General features: G+C 37.3%; 1 protein-coding gene across 1 annotated transcript in view; it reads left to right on the forward strand.

Moving 5' to 3' along the window:
- LOC144978700 (solute carrier family 23 member 1-like) overlaps nucleotides 1–18,298 on the forward strand; it is a 151,373-nt gene that overhangs the window by 82,669 nt on the left and 50,406 nt on the right. The window contains exons 2-3 of the mRNA XM_078925116.1: nucleotides 2,944–3,148; nucleotides 4,265–4,422. Of these exons, the coding sequence (XP_078781242.1) occupies nucleotides 2,944–3,148; nucleotides 4,265–4,422 (363 nt within the window). The remainder of the gene's footprint in view (nucleotides 1–2,943; nucleotides 3,149–4,264; nucleotides 4,423–18,298) is intronic.

Raw genomic sequence — 18,298 nt, forward strand, 5'->3', positions numbered from 1 at the left:
TGTGTATCAACGCCACGAACAACTCGATCAACGCCTTGGGCGATGCCATTATCTCCGTTAATGGGGATAAATTTCAAATTTTATTAAATTATCGAAGTAACAATGAAGTACGGTGAGCAAATAAAGAAGGCATCACCCCTCTTCTCTAATTAGGTTACAATTTGAAATGAGTGTCACTACTCCGTGTGTTTTACTCCTGTAGACCACGGTTTTCATCGTGTAGCGGTCTTTAACGGTTCAAGAATGAACGATCCATGGTCTCAAAGGTCAAACCGGTTCGAATTTCCAACAGTCTCTCAGGAATGTTCAATGTCGAAAAGGACCGGTCCTTGCGGTCTTCATTTCCCAAGGACCGTAGGACCGTGGTCCTTAAGCTTGCCAAGGACCGCCCCGCACTACTAGGTAATATTGAAGATTCATAAATCTTGGTGAAGGCTTCTCTTCCAAGTCTCTTTTGGACGACCCTGTTGATTGTTATCTCTTAAGAATTACGAATTTTTAAATTTTTAAGTAGGCAGGCCAGTTAAAGTAGTGTTATATGACCGATTGATGGCGTGATATTATAGCACCCCCTTTCTTCTTTGTTCCTATTAATATACGGGTCAGTTTAAATAGTGTTATATGACCGATTGATGACGTGGTATTATAACAGCCCCTTTCTTATTTGTTCCTGTTAAAATACGGCTCAGTTTAAATTGTGTTGTTTGACCGATTGATGATGTGAAGCGGAGAAAAATGATAAATATTATGGCGTTGTCTAAAATTCCATTCAATCTTACCATTTTTTTTTTCTTTTTAGGAATGAGAATAGGGTGTCATGTAATAATACGATTTTTAACCGAAATTGGAAATTTAATGACATCGAGGAAATACCTTGTAGATTTCGGCTAACATCCTTCTGAACATCGGTCAAAATGGTGTAATATCTTATTATATATTTGTCAAGGTGGATTTTTTGTAACACACAAGCAAGGCTCCGAAACCTGAACCAATCGTCACCAAATGTTGCACGGTGTTTACAATTGACATGAAGATGGTTTACTTTGTGCTTTATGAGATTGGTTAGACATCGTGATGATTTTATCGAAAATTTTAATTTGTTTCGTCAAATCCCATCGAAACCAGACGCCATCATTTAAGCACGTTGGTTGTGTGTCAACCTTCCGGTTAGCGAGTATGACAATGAGGAGTACCTGCATTAACTCGATACCTCTCATTAAAAAAAAATACAATCAATTTCTTAAAAATATACGAACCATTTTCCGTTATTAAAATTGGGAAAGAATTCTACGATAATTGAGCGAAATATGTAAGATAGTAAATGACAGAAAATATCACTCCGTGCCCAAATAAAAAGCTCCGTGGAGTACTCTTACGAAGTCGAAAAATGTATTGACTATTAAGATGATAGAATTTGAATTCAAATTTTATTCAACACTTGGATATTAAATTTTGAGTTGATCGACTTATCATCCTGTTCATTGATCGGGCATGGCCATACTCGCGCTAACCGGAAAGTTGACACACAGGTCTCATGCTAAAAAATGATGGCATCTGTTGTCGATGGGATATGACGAAACAAATTTGATTTTTCAATAGTATCATCACGATGTCTAATCAATCCAATAATACACACACGCAAACCAACCAATTGTTAACAACATGCAAAATTGTGTGACGATTGGTCCAAGTGGCTTGGAGCCTTAGTGTTACAAAAAGTCCAATTTGACAAATTAAATATCTCACCTTTTAACACACACACACACAAAAAAAAAATATAATAAATTCGCCGCCCCAAAGAAGCCATTGACGGCAGAAATAAATTTAGTGGCGCAACCTCTTTTTTTTTTGTTAGAAGGTGAGATAATATATATAATTTGCCCTCCTTAATTATAGAGCACGCTACATGATCCATGTATATTAATATCTCACGAAACTATTTACACTTTATATATATATATATATATATATATATATATATATATATATATATATATATATATATATATATATATATATATATATATATATATATATATTATATATATATATATTATTATATATATAAACAAACATTTCAAGTATAATTGACTGGGCGGGGATCCTGACCTCCCATCGCGGGCAGGGAGGTACACACTGTGTCTTCTATCCCCTTATATCTGTTTTCCAACATGCTTTCTGTCTTTGTCTTGGTATTAGATTACTTAGTTTTTTTCCTGGCCCTGGTCGGAGTCCTAGCTGGGAGGGAAACAGTCAAATGCATAGTTATTGTTTTGGGAGATGATATTTTTTTCCTTGTAAATCATCTCTCTGTTATGTATTAGTATATTTGTTATTTTTTAATGTATAATGTAAGCATTTGAGTGTGTTCCTCTTTGTTGGATTTTGTTCTTGTGTCCGGATGAGACTTATAGGTGATCTCAAACTAAGTACATTGGTGGTATGCTCTTGGAATCTACATCTGATCCCTATTTGTTCCCAGTTCCCCTATGTCTTACTTTCTCTGGATGCTTCAATTGTAATTCTAGAACTTTTTACTATCCCATTTTCTTCCTTTTTACTGGCGCTGATATAACCTAAATGTGTTGCAAGCGCCGTAAAACCCCTAAAAACAAACAAACAAAACAAGTATAATTATTATTGTTTAACTTCTACACTATTGTTTCATGTCTATGACAATCTACGGGATGTGTGTGTAATCGTTATTGTTGTTTATGATTGTGTGTTGTTTCATACTTCCTATCACAGCCAGTTCAGCCCAGCAACAACCTAGAGAAAAAATGCAACTGCAGGACCCAGGCAACATGCCCACTAAACGGCAATTTCCTGTCTCAAAACGTTGTTTATCAAGCACAGTTACACGACCAGACACACCAAAACAAAAATATGGCTAAATATTTATCTATTTATTGTAATTTTCTGACACTTTCTTCTCTCCCCCAGACCCAATTCTGATGTCCACGTTTGCCCAGTCAGTGGTGCCGATTTTAGCGGCGCCAAGAGCAAGGAAGCATCGGGTGCTTCTGATGTCGCTGCTGTCGTCGATGGGAAGGAAGATGAGAAGGAGGGTGACGAGAAAGAGCCAGAGCTGCTGTATGGGATTGATGATAGACCACCCTGGTACCTCTGGCTTCTTTTGGCTTTCCAGGTAAAGAAGTTTTTTTTTTAAAACGCACAAAAACTTGAGCTTTTATATTGCGCAATATCAACTAAACATGCTCACAAGGGTCCCCTTGCCAGCAGTAACACTAACATTGCAATCCAACTCGAGGAACACCTCAATATATTCAATTCATTCGAACCCTGTCAATCTACGTACTACAACACAGTGACTTCACTTCAAAAAAATACAAAGTGATTTATTGGGTGTCGCTGACCAAGGCAATGTCTCTATTCTTGCACTGCTTGATCTTAGTGGCGCTTTCGACATGGTTGATCATGACATTCTTATTGAGCATCTTGACAAAAACGTTCGACATCGTCAGGACTGTCCTCGATTGGTTCAAAGGTTACATTTAGACAACAATCTCAGTCTGTTCTGATGAAAGGAGTTCACTCCAACCAATCGTCATTAGAATTTGGGGTCCCCCAGGGATCTGTTTTGGGTCCTCGTTTGTACACGCAACTATTGGGTGATGTCACGAAAACGCATAAATAAACTACCATATGTACGCTGATGACACTAAGCTACACAGTTCAGTTAAACCACAAGATATTGATTATAAAGTGAGAAAGAAGGAGAAATATATTGAGGAGACGAGGATGTGGATGACATGTAATAAACTAAAAACGAATGAAGAAAAAACGGGAGGACCATATTTATAAACCCTAGAAAACTTGCGAATTCGGCCGTGCCGAATTCATTAAACGTTCAAATGGATTCTTTTTTTCAGACAACTCATGGCATATATTTTGAATGTAATCCGTCTGTCGAAAAACATGTTTCGTATCTTTATAAAATTCTTTATCTTGAACTACGAAAAATTAACCAATTGTCAAATAATTTATCCCAAAAGCCCCTTCAAACACTATTCTCTTCTTTTATCTTTACTAGTCTTGACTTTTGTAATTAATTAATTTTTAATCTGCCTGATTTTCTTTTTAAGAAACTACGTCCTATCCAAAAGGTAACAAGCAATAATTGCTATTTTCCATCTCACGCTTGAGAAACCCATTTAAACTTTGGCTATGAAAAACTATGAAAATACAAGTGTTTCAGTTCACCAGACGTCCCTTTCTTTTACCCAATTATTTTTTTCCACAGCAATTCCTACTGGCAGTCATCAGCCAAATTCTCAACCCTCTGATGATAGCTGGACCCCTATGCATAGCCAATGACGTCAAAGGCCTTGGAGAATTCATCACAGGCATATTCTTTGTGGCTGGAATATCATCACTTCTGCAGACTACTCTCGGGATCAGGTAAGAAAGACAGCTGTGTAACTAATATATTATATCAAGGATGCTTTTTTTTCCGGTTAAAGCCGGAAAAACCGGCTTGTTGAGGTTTTCCAGTTGACCTTGTTGGGTATTGGTAAGTTGATTTTTAAAATATAAAAAAATTGAGCTTTTATATAGCGAAATATTTACTAAACGTGCTCAAAGCGCTTTACAAGGGGTCCCTGGCCAACATCAACAATTAACATGTAGTACGGGACATGACGCCTGTTAGGCGATATTATAATTTTTTCGGACAGAGACAACGCTGTTAACGGCCAGGTACTCATTTTACACCTTAGTACGGTGATAGAATAATGTGAGTAAAGAGCATTTTCCAAGGACTCAACAATGCTCCGAGCGAGGCTCAAACCCAGGACCTTCCGATCCGAAAGCGAGTGTCATCGTGGCCTTCGTGAACTCGTATGGCCTGAGACATCGTCTCGACTGGCGATGTGACGTCACACTCCCGGTCCATCCGCTTTCGTTTTGAAAACCGGTTAATGGTTGACTGTGTTGTCATTCATTTTCAATTCATTCTTATCGGATTATTGTACCCTCTTGTTTTCTATAGATAATTTGTTAAATAGTCATTCATATTTTGATAAATACCATCCATTGTTTTGCATTTTCATCATGCCTCGTAAGTGCTGTGTGCCAAATTGTAAAGGAAATTATTATCCTTCTGAGAAAGTGTCTGCCTTTGAATTTCCCTCGGATTTGGATAGGAAAAACCTTTGGTTGAGGAAGATACCAAGACAAGATTTCCAACCTTCTTCTACAGCTGTGGTATGTGAGCGTCATTTTTGTGACAGATTTATTGTCAGAGTAGATTCTGTCACAAGACCTGACGGTTCCATTCTCAGTGTAGAGAGAAGCATACCAAAATTGACAAAAGATGCCTATCCTTCCATCTTTCCCAACTGTCCCTCCTATTTATCTACGAAAATATCCCTGAAACGGAAAGCCCCCGACGAAAGGCGAGATGCAGTTTTAAAGAGAGACGATGAGTCTTTTAAACGATGGGTTGAAAATGATCGGATTAAGAATTATACAGAATTCTGTGGCATTTTCAATACCAGAGTTGATGCGAAATTATGGATTTATCGTTTTTTTCTTGCCTCATCGTCTTCACCTGATGATCCACCAATGCCTGACCACTGCACCCTTTACAGGATTATTGATACTGTTGACAGTGCTCCAAAGTTGCTGTCTTCAATCAAAGTTTTCTCTGACATGCATGTGGAAATATTTTCTGATAATCGTAAGTATTTACCTTGAAAATTGACATGTTTAGAATTAGAATAAATGATTTCTAAAATAGTAATAGTAATAGTGCTAGATAGAACTTCTAGTATATAAGAGTAGTGCTGGTGTTAGAAGTAGTAGTAGCAGTGGTGGTGGTAATAGTAGCAGTAGTAGTAGGAACGCCAATATAGTAGTACTAGTAGCAATGGCAATATCAGTAGTAGTGACACCAATAATGGCAATGGTAGTCTACCACTAACAGTAGTTCTAGTAGTGGTTGTAGTCGTATAATAGTAATTGCAGTAATAATATTCTTGGTAGAGTAGTAGTTTGAAATATTATTAGTAGTAGTGGTAGTAGTAACACAAATGGTAGTAGAAGTAGTAATAAATATAGTAAGTATAATTTTTATTAAAGTCTATCTTAATGCTGTGATGTTATTATATACAATTAAAAGATATATTATTATCTCACTATCAACCATTTTATAAGGATCTTGTTTAAATGATGAAAGAAGACAATAAAAAAGATACAACTTATTTTTCATTGAAGCATGGAAATTATAATATATGTTAGTGTGATGACTTGACCATTATTTTTTTCTTTGTTTTTCAGAAAGGGTTCCTGATAGCGCCATTGCATGGATTTTTGGGAAAACTTCTCCCCCAACTCTTACATGCTGGTCTCAATTTGACACTGTCCTTTCCCATTTTTGTCATGGGAATGGATTTGATAGAAGTAACTTGGAGGACCAGCTGCAACTTTATGTTTCAGCTATTGATAGTCTATGCAACAGTATTGACAATGATGAAGATGATGAGTCCAAGTCTTTGTTCATGCCAAAAGTTAGGTTTTTGGTTGAGCAGCTTAAGTTAGTTAACTTGTCTGTAAAACGTTACAGTTGCTCTACCCTTATCTGGGCATTCCAGTTGTTTGCATCTGCTCCTCGTGCCTATTCTCTTCTAAGGAATTCCTTTCTTACTTTGCCTCATCAGTCCTATCTTAGAAAACTTTCCTCTGTCTTTGAAATGAAGACTGGTTTTCCTAATTCTAAAGATCATGAAGCATATTTAAGACAGCGATGTCTTAAAATGCAAGAGCATGAGCGTGATGTCGTTCTCATGATGGACGAAATTCATATTTCTCACCAGTTGTCGTATAAAGGGGGGAAACTTGAGGGCTCTGCATATAATTGTCAGGTTTCTGAGGCAAGCACTGCCCAGGTCTTCATGATTTCCTCAGTTCTTTGTAAACAGAAAGATGTTGTTGCCATTTTACCTGTAAAAAATATTGATGCTCGTTATTTGCAATGTTTGCTTCTTAAAACATTGCAAGTTCTTCATGATGTTGGTTTTCATGTTTTGTGTGTTATTTCTGACAACAACAGAATTAACCGCAATGCCTTTGCTATAATGTCTGGGGGAAGTCTTTGTCCATCTATTCCAAATCCTGTCATTCCTTCAGAGAAACTTTTTTTTCTTTTTGATACTGTCCACCTTTTCAAATGTATTAGAAATAACTGGACGTCTCAAAAAGACTTGGAGAAGACTTTTATTTTACCACCTGTACTGACCAACAATGAAAATCCTTCATCTTCAGTTATGAGAGCATCCATGTGTCACATTACAAAAGTATACGAGGAAGAGAAGTCATCAGTCGTGAAACTTGCTCCATCTTTGAATCGAAAATGTTTGAATCCATCGCCTACTGAGAAACAGAGTGTTCCACTGATGTTGAGAATTTTTGACAGACGGAATGCTGCTGCCTTGGAGCACTTTGGATCCAAATGGAATGTCAATGTCAGTGGGACAGTATCATTTATATTGTTCATTGTACAGCTATGGAATGTTCTAAATGTCAAGCATCCGCTGAAAGGCAGGAGATTGAGGGATGAGAGATGCAAGCCAATTAATTCCATCTCTGATTCCAATTTCTCATTTCTTCAAGATGCTTTGACTTGGTTCAAGGACTGGAGCAGGTTAGGGATGAAACCACGAGAAGGAGTATTGTCCAGAGAAACCATGGATGCTCTTGTTCACACTATTTCTACTTTTCTTGAATTTGTTCCTTATCTCTTATCTCATAAGAAATATAAATATGTCTTGTTGGGAAAGTTTCAGACTGATGATCTGGAGTTTCGTTTCAGCCAGTACAGACAGTTGAGCGGAGGTAATTATCATGTCTCCGTTCAACAACTTCTTGAGGGCGAGAAAAAGTTGAAGCTTCTTAGCGTTCTTAAGTTTATTTCTGCTTCAAGTGGTTCTTTGAAATTAAAAGATATCACTGAACCATTGGAAGAAATAAGATTAAATGATTCCTCTTGTCATGATGACATCCAATATTTTACTCCTTTACTTTATGATTGTGATGATATTGAACTTGTTTCAGAGCAATTGAAAGCTCTTGTCTTTGTCTCTGGATACTGTGCTCGAAAAGCATTGCTTAATGTGACTTGTGATGGCTGCAAGAGTGAGTTTCGACAAGAACGGGTCCTTCAAGTGGAATCAACAGCAGAATCATTAGCTTACATTTCTGTTCTCGACCGAGGCGGTTTGACGTGGCCAACTGATTATGCTGTTGAAATCATGACACACATTTTTAAAATTTTTCAGTTCTTGATTGGCAATCATGATCATGAACAGCGTCTGCTTTCAAACACCAATCAGAGATTTCTTTTAATGAAACTCACTCTGCAAAGGCTTTCTGATTTAGAATTATTGGGGAAAAATTGTGATATTTGTAACACAGATCTGCTCGACATTGTTCACAGATTCTGCAAACCAGCTGTCAACATTTTCCTCAACAATTACTCCAAGATGTTCACAGATAAGGCAACAACATCAAAGAACAAAAGGAAGCTTCAAACTCTTACGAAAAGAGCATAGGTCATCTTCTTTTCCTTCTCATTATTGGATAAGACTGGAGGCACATGTTTCAGACAACCATCGGGTTTAGATTCCTGCAGAGCTCACGACGTATGTGGGGGATGTAAGGGCTGCCCATTTTATATATCAATCGCCAGTTCCATGCCACATGTGTCTCCATGTCAAGTCCAACTCTATGTTTTCTCATTCCTTTTCCTTCTTATTACCATAAAATCACATCTCTTTGTTTATTGTCATCACTGTTGCATATTCTTTTTAGGATTAACAATTGACCAGTATGTACATATCAACATTATGTATACATTTACAGAAATTATAATAGATATATAGTGTCTGCAGATTGAACTCTGTGGAACCTGTAGGTATCCAACTGATTTTTTTGAGTTCCAAGCTGCACTGATGAGCTGTTGAACAGCGAAACACTATATTTTTATAGTCAATCTATAGTTTATATATAGTGTCTGCAGATTGAACTTCTTGCGTTTCGTGCCCAATAATTATCATTGACGGAGCAAGGTAATGTTTTGTTTATTTTATTTTTTATATTAGTATTAGCCTACTATTGCCCATATTACAATTAAAATTTTGAATGAAATAAAGATTTTAAAAGAGCATTTACCCCCTTATTATTCTTGTACAATTCTTTTTTTTATGAGAAATAAAATCGACTTGTATTTTTTGCTAGGACTTGAGATCCAGTGTGTAGTACAGCGAAATAGTAATGAATTGGTGTGTGTTGTATGCGAGTGGAAAAAAATAATTCATGCCAATTATTTCTTCTTAACCATGCCAAATATAGCTAGCATGGTTGGGGGGGGGGGGGGGGGGAGGTAATTTTTTTGTCGTGTTATTTATAAACTGTTAAAAGTAAGCATAATATAATAATGTGAAAATGAAGTGTAAAAAAGTGGTTTGCTATAAATTTCAATGACAAAAGTAAATGATCTTATTATAAATCTTCGCAATCGTTATCGTCGAAGTCCAAGAAAAATGGAAGTCGGGTTGATATAGGATCATTTGCATCGGCAAAATGAGTTTGAATGAAAAATAAATGCTAATCAACGAAATCAATAATTAATAAACATCTATTTTCTAAGGAAAGTCGTTAAATAATGCATATCGAATTTTTTAAATCTGGGTTTCCTAAAAGTTGGCCACAAAAGTTCCAATCTGGAAAATCTATGTTTTTCCTGCCTCGCTTCACTGGTAACACACACAGCCGCCCGCTCGGCTCGCTGTCTCCTCTCTCTCACTTGTTATGATTTAGAGAGTGACGTCACTGTATCCAGTCTTGGGCCTCTAGTATAACGAAGGCCACGGTGTCATACCACAAGACCACAGAGCCGCAGGAAAGATGAATACATCGGTTGTCTACCCCTCTCCTTACCAACCATAGGAAAATCGTCACATTCGTTACGGCTCAACCAACATTGTTCTTATTCAAATTTGTCTTGTACCTCATAAAATTTAAAGAAAATGAACAGTGTGTTGTAGAGCATGTTTAGTTAAAGAAATTATGTATCGCAAGAACGTTACTGCTATTATAATGTGATAATATGAGTGATTAAAAATATATATATATTTGTGTTAGCTGGGTGTGAAGTTTTACGGGAAAATCCTGAAAAAGGCTGGTAAGGAGAGAGTTAAAGGCAACAATTAAAGGGAAGCTAGATGGATACGTATCCCTTTCTATAATTAAAGGGTGATACCATTTGATAAGGGGGGGGGGGGTCCCGATAGTTCAGTTGGTAGAGCACTCGCTTCACACCAAAGGGACCAAGATCGATTCCGGGTGCAGTCGAGATTATTTCTGACCCCCTGTTCACCAAGCGGTGAATGGGGAGCTGATTCTGTTAGATTTGGTGGAAAGTGCTTTGCGATAGACTAGCGTCCTATCTAAAGGATAGTAAGCAATTTCTGTTGTCTTTTGACGCTATAGACACCGGGATAGAATACGGCTCCATGGGCCCAATGGCTCTGAAGGACTACTATTTGATGAAGAGAAACTTTACACGAAATATTTTCATATAATATAGAAATTCTTTACGAGAAAAATTTTCAGGCTTTTTTTTTATTATTAGCAAAGGTCTTCCTGATATAAATTGGGTTCAATAGTCTGATGTCACGTCGCCCAGCAACGGCGGCCATCGTGGTTCTAAACAAAGAAAATATGTACTTTTTACTCTTCATGCTGGCTAGAACTTTTCATATGTCTTGTGATCAGAATGTGTAAAAGTCAAAACATGATCAGATTTATGGTTCTTTTTTCCTATGGATACGCTTTTATGCTCGTCAGAGAAATATTTCAGAAGGGCGTCCGCCATTGTTCCGATAGTTTAGAGCCAGTTACTAAGTTACTATGCGTCATTACGAGGGAAGTGACGTTACGACTGTTGAAGCGTATTAAGAAGACCATGAATTAAATATGTGACCAATTCTCTCAAAATGGCAGCATCTTCAAATTGAGTTTAATCTTGTTTTTGTTTTTTTTCAATTTTTAAAATAAACGTTATCATTTAATTTAGGAGAATGATAGCTGTGTGTCTTCAACTTTTAAAAAACCCTTAAATTCCGTTTTGTTTGGGTTGTTTTTTGTTTGTTTGTTTGTTTGTTTTTTGTTTTTGTTTTTTTGTTTTTTTTTTTGTTTTTTTTTGTTGTTGTTTGTTTTTGTTTGTTTGTTTTTTTGTTTTGGGGTTTTTTTTTGTATCAATTAAACAAAAAGTAAAAACGGTAAATAGTGAGGTCCAATTTTTCGGTAAAATTAAAACGAGAGGAAGATCAATTTTGTTATGAAAAAGTATCTAGACCCCTGAGTGATGAAAAACACTCAAGCACGGTTTCCTCGGACTCCACGGGACATCCAAATTAAAAAAAAAAAATAAATAAAGTTCGAGAAAACCGTGTACAAAGAATGATCAGGAAAAACTTTGGGACATTGGAGTTGGTTCGAGGAAGCCAGCCGTGTGTTGAAGGAAACCATGTTCGAGTATACTCAAAGTGTCGCTATATGGTCCCCCATCACCGCCGCGAACAAATTTTATTCTCTTTTGTCTTCTGGTACTTTTCTACCCACTTCATCTCTTGTTGTTACCAACATAAGTGCCTGCTCCACTCACTTTCTTTTCTGAATAAAAAGATCACTCCATATACCTGAGCATACTCAATGTCTCAATTGTTTCTATGTTATATGTTTGTGTTGAGAATATTGGCTATTAAGCTTAATAGGATTCAGTAGTCGTAACGTCACTTCCTTCCTAATGACGCATCGTAACTTAGTAACACTGGCTCTAAACTATCGGAACAATGGCGGACGCCCGTATAAAATATTTCTCCGGCGAGCATAAAAGCGTTTCCAGAGGAAAAAAAAACCCCATAAATTTGATCATGTATCGACTTTTACACATTCTGATCACAAGGCATACGAATAGGGAATGAAAAGTTCTAGCCAGCATGAAGAATAAAAAGTAATGATTTTCTTTGTTTAGAACCAAGATGGCCGCCGTTGCCGGGCGCGTGACATCAGACTACTGAATCGTATTGCTGGCCAACTAACTTCGCGGAGGTTGTGTGTGTTGGACCCGCGATCTCCAGTGGTCGGTGAGAGAGAGCTCTAGTAATGAATGACCTGAGTTAGATACGATTTCCTTGATCGTGGATAGCTCATACGTTAGAGCCACACTCTCACCGGCCAGGCGGTGTTGTCGTACCAACAAGGTCGCGGGTTCAAACCCCCATCACCGCCGCGAAAAAATCTTATTCTTTATTGTATTCTGGCACTTTTCTACTCACTTCATCTCTTGTTGCTATCTGGTCGTGTGTTGTGACACGCTTTCGGGTGCGACTGTCCTGGATTGGATCGAAATTTTATTAACATACTATTCATTGCTTTATCTCATAAGCTTGGATTGGCACATTAATCTGTTGCTTTTACACTGGGGTTTTATAGTGTAATAAATTAAATGCCCGTGTAATTCTTGTTATCCTCTATATCCGGTGCCAACTAGGGCGTGTTGCAGCATCCCTTTGTTTTGGTCTAGGTGGTTGTTGTAGGCATAGAAAACCCATAAACAACAGAACCATTAAATCTTTTTTGATATGATATAATTCATAATCAATATAAGAGAGATTAGTTATTTGTTATTTGTGCGGCTGTGTGGTCTTGTGGTATGACACTCTCTTTCGAATAGGAAGGTCCTGGGTTCGAGCCTCGCTCGGCGCATAGTTGAGTCCTTGGAAAACGCTTTTTACTCACATTCTTTCTCCGTACTCAGGGGCTAAAATGAGTACCCGGCCGTTAACAGCTTTGTCTCTGTCAGAAAAAAATGTAATATCGCCTTTTGCGACAAGACGAGAGACACCGCACCGATGCGCTCGCTACCAAGCCGCACCGAAAGAATAAATTGTCGGTAGACATGTCGATAAAGAGGCAATAATTTAATTTCGGGCATTGTATATCGATTTATTCATTCAAACTGTGTGGGGTCTTTTGACCTCCCATGGTGGGCAGGAGGTCACGACTTGCGGCTGTGTCTTCTATCCCTGTATATCTGGTTTCCGAGTTGCTTTCTGCCTTTGTCTTGGAACGGTATTACTCGGTTTTGTGCCTTGCCATTGCCGGAGTCCTTAGCTGAGAATATTCGTAGTTCTTCAGAGCCATTAGGCCAAACCTGCCTAGTACTTCGAAAAATTCGTAGAATTACGAAGTTTTGGCTCCGGCTGCAGAGCTTCAAATGTGTCTTTGACTCAATAAATGTTATTGAAAAGGAAAGTGTCACTCCAGAGAACCTGAGCTATATTTAGGACTTTTGGAGCATTTGTTTTGATCACGCTGAGAACAAATTAATTTGTAAAGCTATTTTTATAGTGACTTTTTTTCCCCTTGGAAACTAGGAATTTCTGAAATTTCAAGTAGGCAGCTCTGCGTTAGGCCATTGGAGTCGGAGTTTATCCCGGTTTCTATAGCATGAAACGGACAATAGCAATTGCTTGCTATCCTTTGGATATGACACCAATCTTTCGCAAAGTACTTTCCGCCAGATCTAACCGACCCAGCTACCTGCTGGGTAGACAACTGAGAGGCAAACAGTTAAAAACATAGTGTTCGTGATATTTTTTTACGTTGTAGATCATCTCCCTCTTGTGTTTTGATAGTTATATTTTTGTCTTGAACAAATCTTATAAACATGCGAGTGTGTTCCTCTTAGTGTGATCCTTTTCTGGTATCTGGATGAGACTTTAAGGTGATTTCAAACTAAGTACACTGATGGTGTGCTCTTCTTGGTATCTAGACACCTATTCCCTCTTTGTACCAATTCCCCATTGTCTTACATTTTCGTGGATGCTTTAATTGTAGAATTTGTTTACTATCCCATTTACTTCCTATTCACTGGCGCTGATAATAATATGACCCAAATGTGTTGCAAGCGCCATAAAACCCATTAACCCTTTCCTTACCAACCATAGGAAAATTGTCACATCGTTACGATCCAACCAAGACTTTTATCATTCAGATTTCTTTTATAAATCACACAATTTAAAGAAAAATGTTTTATTTTAGCTAAAAAACGTGACACTGTGTTTTAGAGTTCATTTTGCTGATCAATTTTATGCATAGAATGTATTTGTTGCTTTTCTGTTTGATTAAGATAAACAATATTTTTGTGTTAGGTGGGTGTAAAATTTTGGAAAACATTCTGAAATTGGCTGGTAAGGAAAGGGTTAAAGACAAACGCAATATTCATTCAAAGCCAACGGATATATTATGACTTGTGACCTGCTGAAGATTTATTGACCTCATGAAGAGCAAAAAATTACAAGGTCGGGTTTTTCCGGTTTTTAAAAAATAAATCCCAATAAATATTGTTAGTTATCAATTTGGTGTTGTCGTGTTTCATTACAAACATAAATAAATATTGTATTTCACCTTATCGTGATAAATACGACTCAATGTTGACGGTATTAATGACTACCGGAAAATCCCAACTTTTTTTTTCAAATATCATAAAATGTTCACTTTTTCACGCTTAACAATCTCCTTACCACCCATAGGGAAATCGTCACATTCGTTTCGATGAAACCAACCATTTTTTTACTCTCATTTCATTTTTTTTATAGTTATAGCGATAAAAACTAGACACTGTAATGCAGGGATCATTTTACTGAACAAAATATTATGAAAAATCTATTTTTGTGTTGGGTGAGTATAAAGTTTCGGTAAAATTCTGAAAACAGATGATATTTCTGAAAATAGATGGAAGGGAGAGAGTTTTTTAAAAAGTTGAAATCGAGTTTCGCCCATCGCAATTGGATTCAATAGTCTGATGTCACGTCAGCAACGGAGAGCAGCGTGCTTCTAAACCAAGATGCACTTTTATGCTCGTCGGAGAAATATTTCATAGGGCGTCCGCCATTGTTCCAATAGTTTAGAGCCAGTTGCTAAGTTACTACGCGTCATTACGAGGAAAGTGACGTCATGACTGTTGAAGCCTATTTCATGCCAGTGCGTTATCTTGAAAGATGTCTAATATTCTCTTTAAAAAAGATACACGTTGTTAAAAGTTTTGGCCAGAAAACATGTCCTTCGGTTGTCAATTGATTAGACTGATCCTCATCTTGTAAAAAAAAAAAATAAATAAATAAATATTTTATTTTAATTCTCAAACCTGGGACTTCGCGGTTTGAGAGGTTTGTTTTATTTTTTATCTTTTATTTTTTTTATTATTATTTTTTTACACGAGAGGAGGGTCTTTTAAAAAAATAATAGATCGATTTTATTATATTAAATAATTTTTCATTATATTTTTGGTTATAGAGACAAATTTCCTTTTTTTTTTACGAAGGCGGCACCCCTTTATAAAAGAGTATTTGTCATTTACAAATTGAATACGCTTCAAATTGAACTCAATGTTTCATGTTCACCCCTTAATATAATACCGTTTGAGGAGGATCGATCATAAATGTGGAGCATTGGTTTAAATTTTTTCGGTCTTTTTTATAAAAGTAGATTGGACAATGTGTTGTGTTGGTTTGAGAGTATAATTTTCATTACAACAATTGAGGCCATAACAATTTGGATTAGCAGACCTACCAATAAGTAGACGTCGCTTTTTGATAATTTTTCCTCTCCGTTAATTGATTCACTACTTACAGTAGGTTTCATACTGACGTAATACATGGAGATACTGCCGTTGTTTTTTTTTGTTTTGTTTTGTTTTTTTAAACAGTATGCAATGTTAACCATAATATAACACATACTGTGTTCTTTAATAACACGGCAGCGTATATCGTTAGTTTTTTTTTTTTTAATGGATTAATAATCAATTTATTTTGATAGATAGAAAGAGAGAGAGAGAGAGAGAGAGAGAGAGAGAGAAAGAGAGAGAGAGAAAGAGAGAGAGAGAGAGAGAGAGAGAGAGAGAGAGAGAGAGAGAGGTGTTTGTGAATTTATCTGGGTTAATTGTTAAACTCTAGATTTGATTTTAATCTCTCTATTTTATTATCGCCGCCGTGCACATGTCTTTCATTAATTATGAATGCAAAACATAATAATTTGATCTCTGGACTGTGGGAATGGAACTCTTTCGAAGATAAAAGCGGTTTTATCAGCATAAATCTGATTCAACAGCTGATGAAGACTACATTTTAAGAACAACAATATTAATAATAGTTTCCCAATCCAAACAAAATTCAGTCCACTGTTCACAGATAATATTGTTGTGGCTTCAACACTGAAAGTTGTGTGCGGCTCTGTGATATTCGCTTTCGTACCGGAAAGTCCTGGATTCGAGCCTCGCTCGGCGCATAGTTTAGTCCTTGGAAAAGACTCCTTACTCACACTCTCTCACCGTACTCAGGTGTAAAATGAGTATCTGCGTTGTCTCTGTCCGAAAAGATATTACAATATCGCCTTACAGGCGTCATGTCTCGTTTTACATGTTCAGTGTTGCTGTTGGCTAGTGACCCCTTGTAAAGAACTTTGAGCACGTTTAGTGGATATTGCGCTATATAAAAGCTAAAGTAAAGCTCAAGTATAATATATATTGTGTCTTCAATACTGAAAGATAGACGCAACATTTGTGTAGTGTGGAATGCTGTCACTCTAGTGTATTAAATAGAAAGATGGTGGTAATAGAGGAGAGGGGGGGGGGGCGCACTTTGGCCAAACTTTGATAGAAAGGGGCGGGGGGGGGGGGGGACAATTTGACACATCGCTAGAAGGGCCGGGAGTTGTGTGTGTGTGGGGGGGGGGGGGATGTGCATTTTGGGCATTTTCTAATTTTTGGCATGGCGATAAAATGGTTTTCTTTCATTCAAATCGACAGCATAGAGAGAATCTTTTTCAAAAATTTGAACAACTACTTGTCATAGCAAAATTTAATCGCTTGCTGACGACCGCAGTGGCTGGAGATACGTGATCCATCGTCTCAAAACCGGAACGAACCATGTGCTTAAAAACTGAATTTAATGTTAAACTGGTCAAAAATATAAATTGTTGGCATTAGCACCCTAAAATATGGTTGCGATTCTCCTCAATAAAACATACAAACTCAACACAAGTCTGATATTTCTGGCTATAAATTCAATTTTCAACATCTTTACCAACCCGACTTAATACCGTTTTGAGGCGAAGGGTCACATGCGGTGAGGGAGGGAGTGAAGATAGGCGAGGAGAGGAGAAAAAAGACGTTTGAGTAGAGGAGGAGGAAAGAGACGCAGCAGAACCAAACACACAGTGTGCCGCAACTGCGGTAGAGACTACCGTGCAAGGATTTGGCTTTTGTCACACCCATCGCTGCTGTCTCAACAAGACTGATGAGACCACAGACGCAAACCATCGTTTCTTGAGACGGAAGGACGCCTACGACTATAATATAATGAAAGGATTTTTCAACTTTGGCATTTGCAAACTCAAACTCGTACCCATTGAGGCGATCTCACCATCATTTTTTTCTTCTGTAAGTGTGGCCAAGAAATCGCATCTGTCTAATTGTGGTTACATTGATTATAGGAGTTGGCTTGATGCCGTTCTGAGAGAATGCCTCTTCATTTCTGATGTCATCCTTCGATTATTACTGGCGGGGTGGGGGGGGGGGGTGCGCTATATTTCTGAAAACAAAGCAATCTATTTAATACAGTTGTGTTGTTTTTTTTTTTGGGTTTTATTTGTACTGCTATATATTTTATTTGTTTTCCACGTATATTTGTGTATTGTTGTGCTGACGAAGGGTTTGTACCCGAAACGTCCATTGTCTGCTTTGTTTCCATACGAAGCCTCTCCATTTTCACTCTTTCGTTAGTATTTTACGATCACCGGCTTCAGGCAGCCCCTACCGTTTTCTAGAGAAGGTTGTGGCTCTGTATCACAATAGTTATGTGGCTTGGACGTGGCCTCCATTTAATTGCATTTTACTCTTCGAAAAGTCAATTTAACTAGCCTATTTTTATGTTATGTAAAGTTTGACAGAAATAGGTTAGGTTTTTTGGGTTGTTTTTTTGTTTTTTTTTTGTTTTTTTTTTTGTTTTTTTGGCAAATATGGCTCATATATTTTTTTGCATTCTAGAACGAACAATTTCAACTCAAACAACATTTAATTTTTGATCCACCGCCTCAAAGCGGTATTAGGTCTGATTAAACTTAAGGGTGTCCACAAAGAATGGGTACATTGGGGGATGGGGGGGGGGGGGGGGGGGGATTTGACTATGTATCTATTTTTATGTATTTATTTCTT

Source organism: Berghia stephanieae, chromosome 8, assembly GCF_034508935.2.
Source record: "Berghia stephanieae isolate SIO BIC M18660-M18661 chromosome 8, UCSD_Bste_1.3, whole genome shotgun sequence".
Classification (NCBI taxonomy): domain Eukaryota; kingdom Metazoa; phylum Mollusca; class Gastropoda; order Nudibranchia; family Aeolidiidae; genus Berghia; species Berghia stephanieae.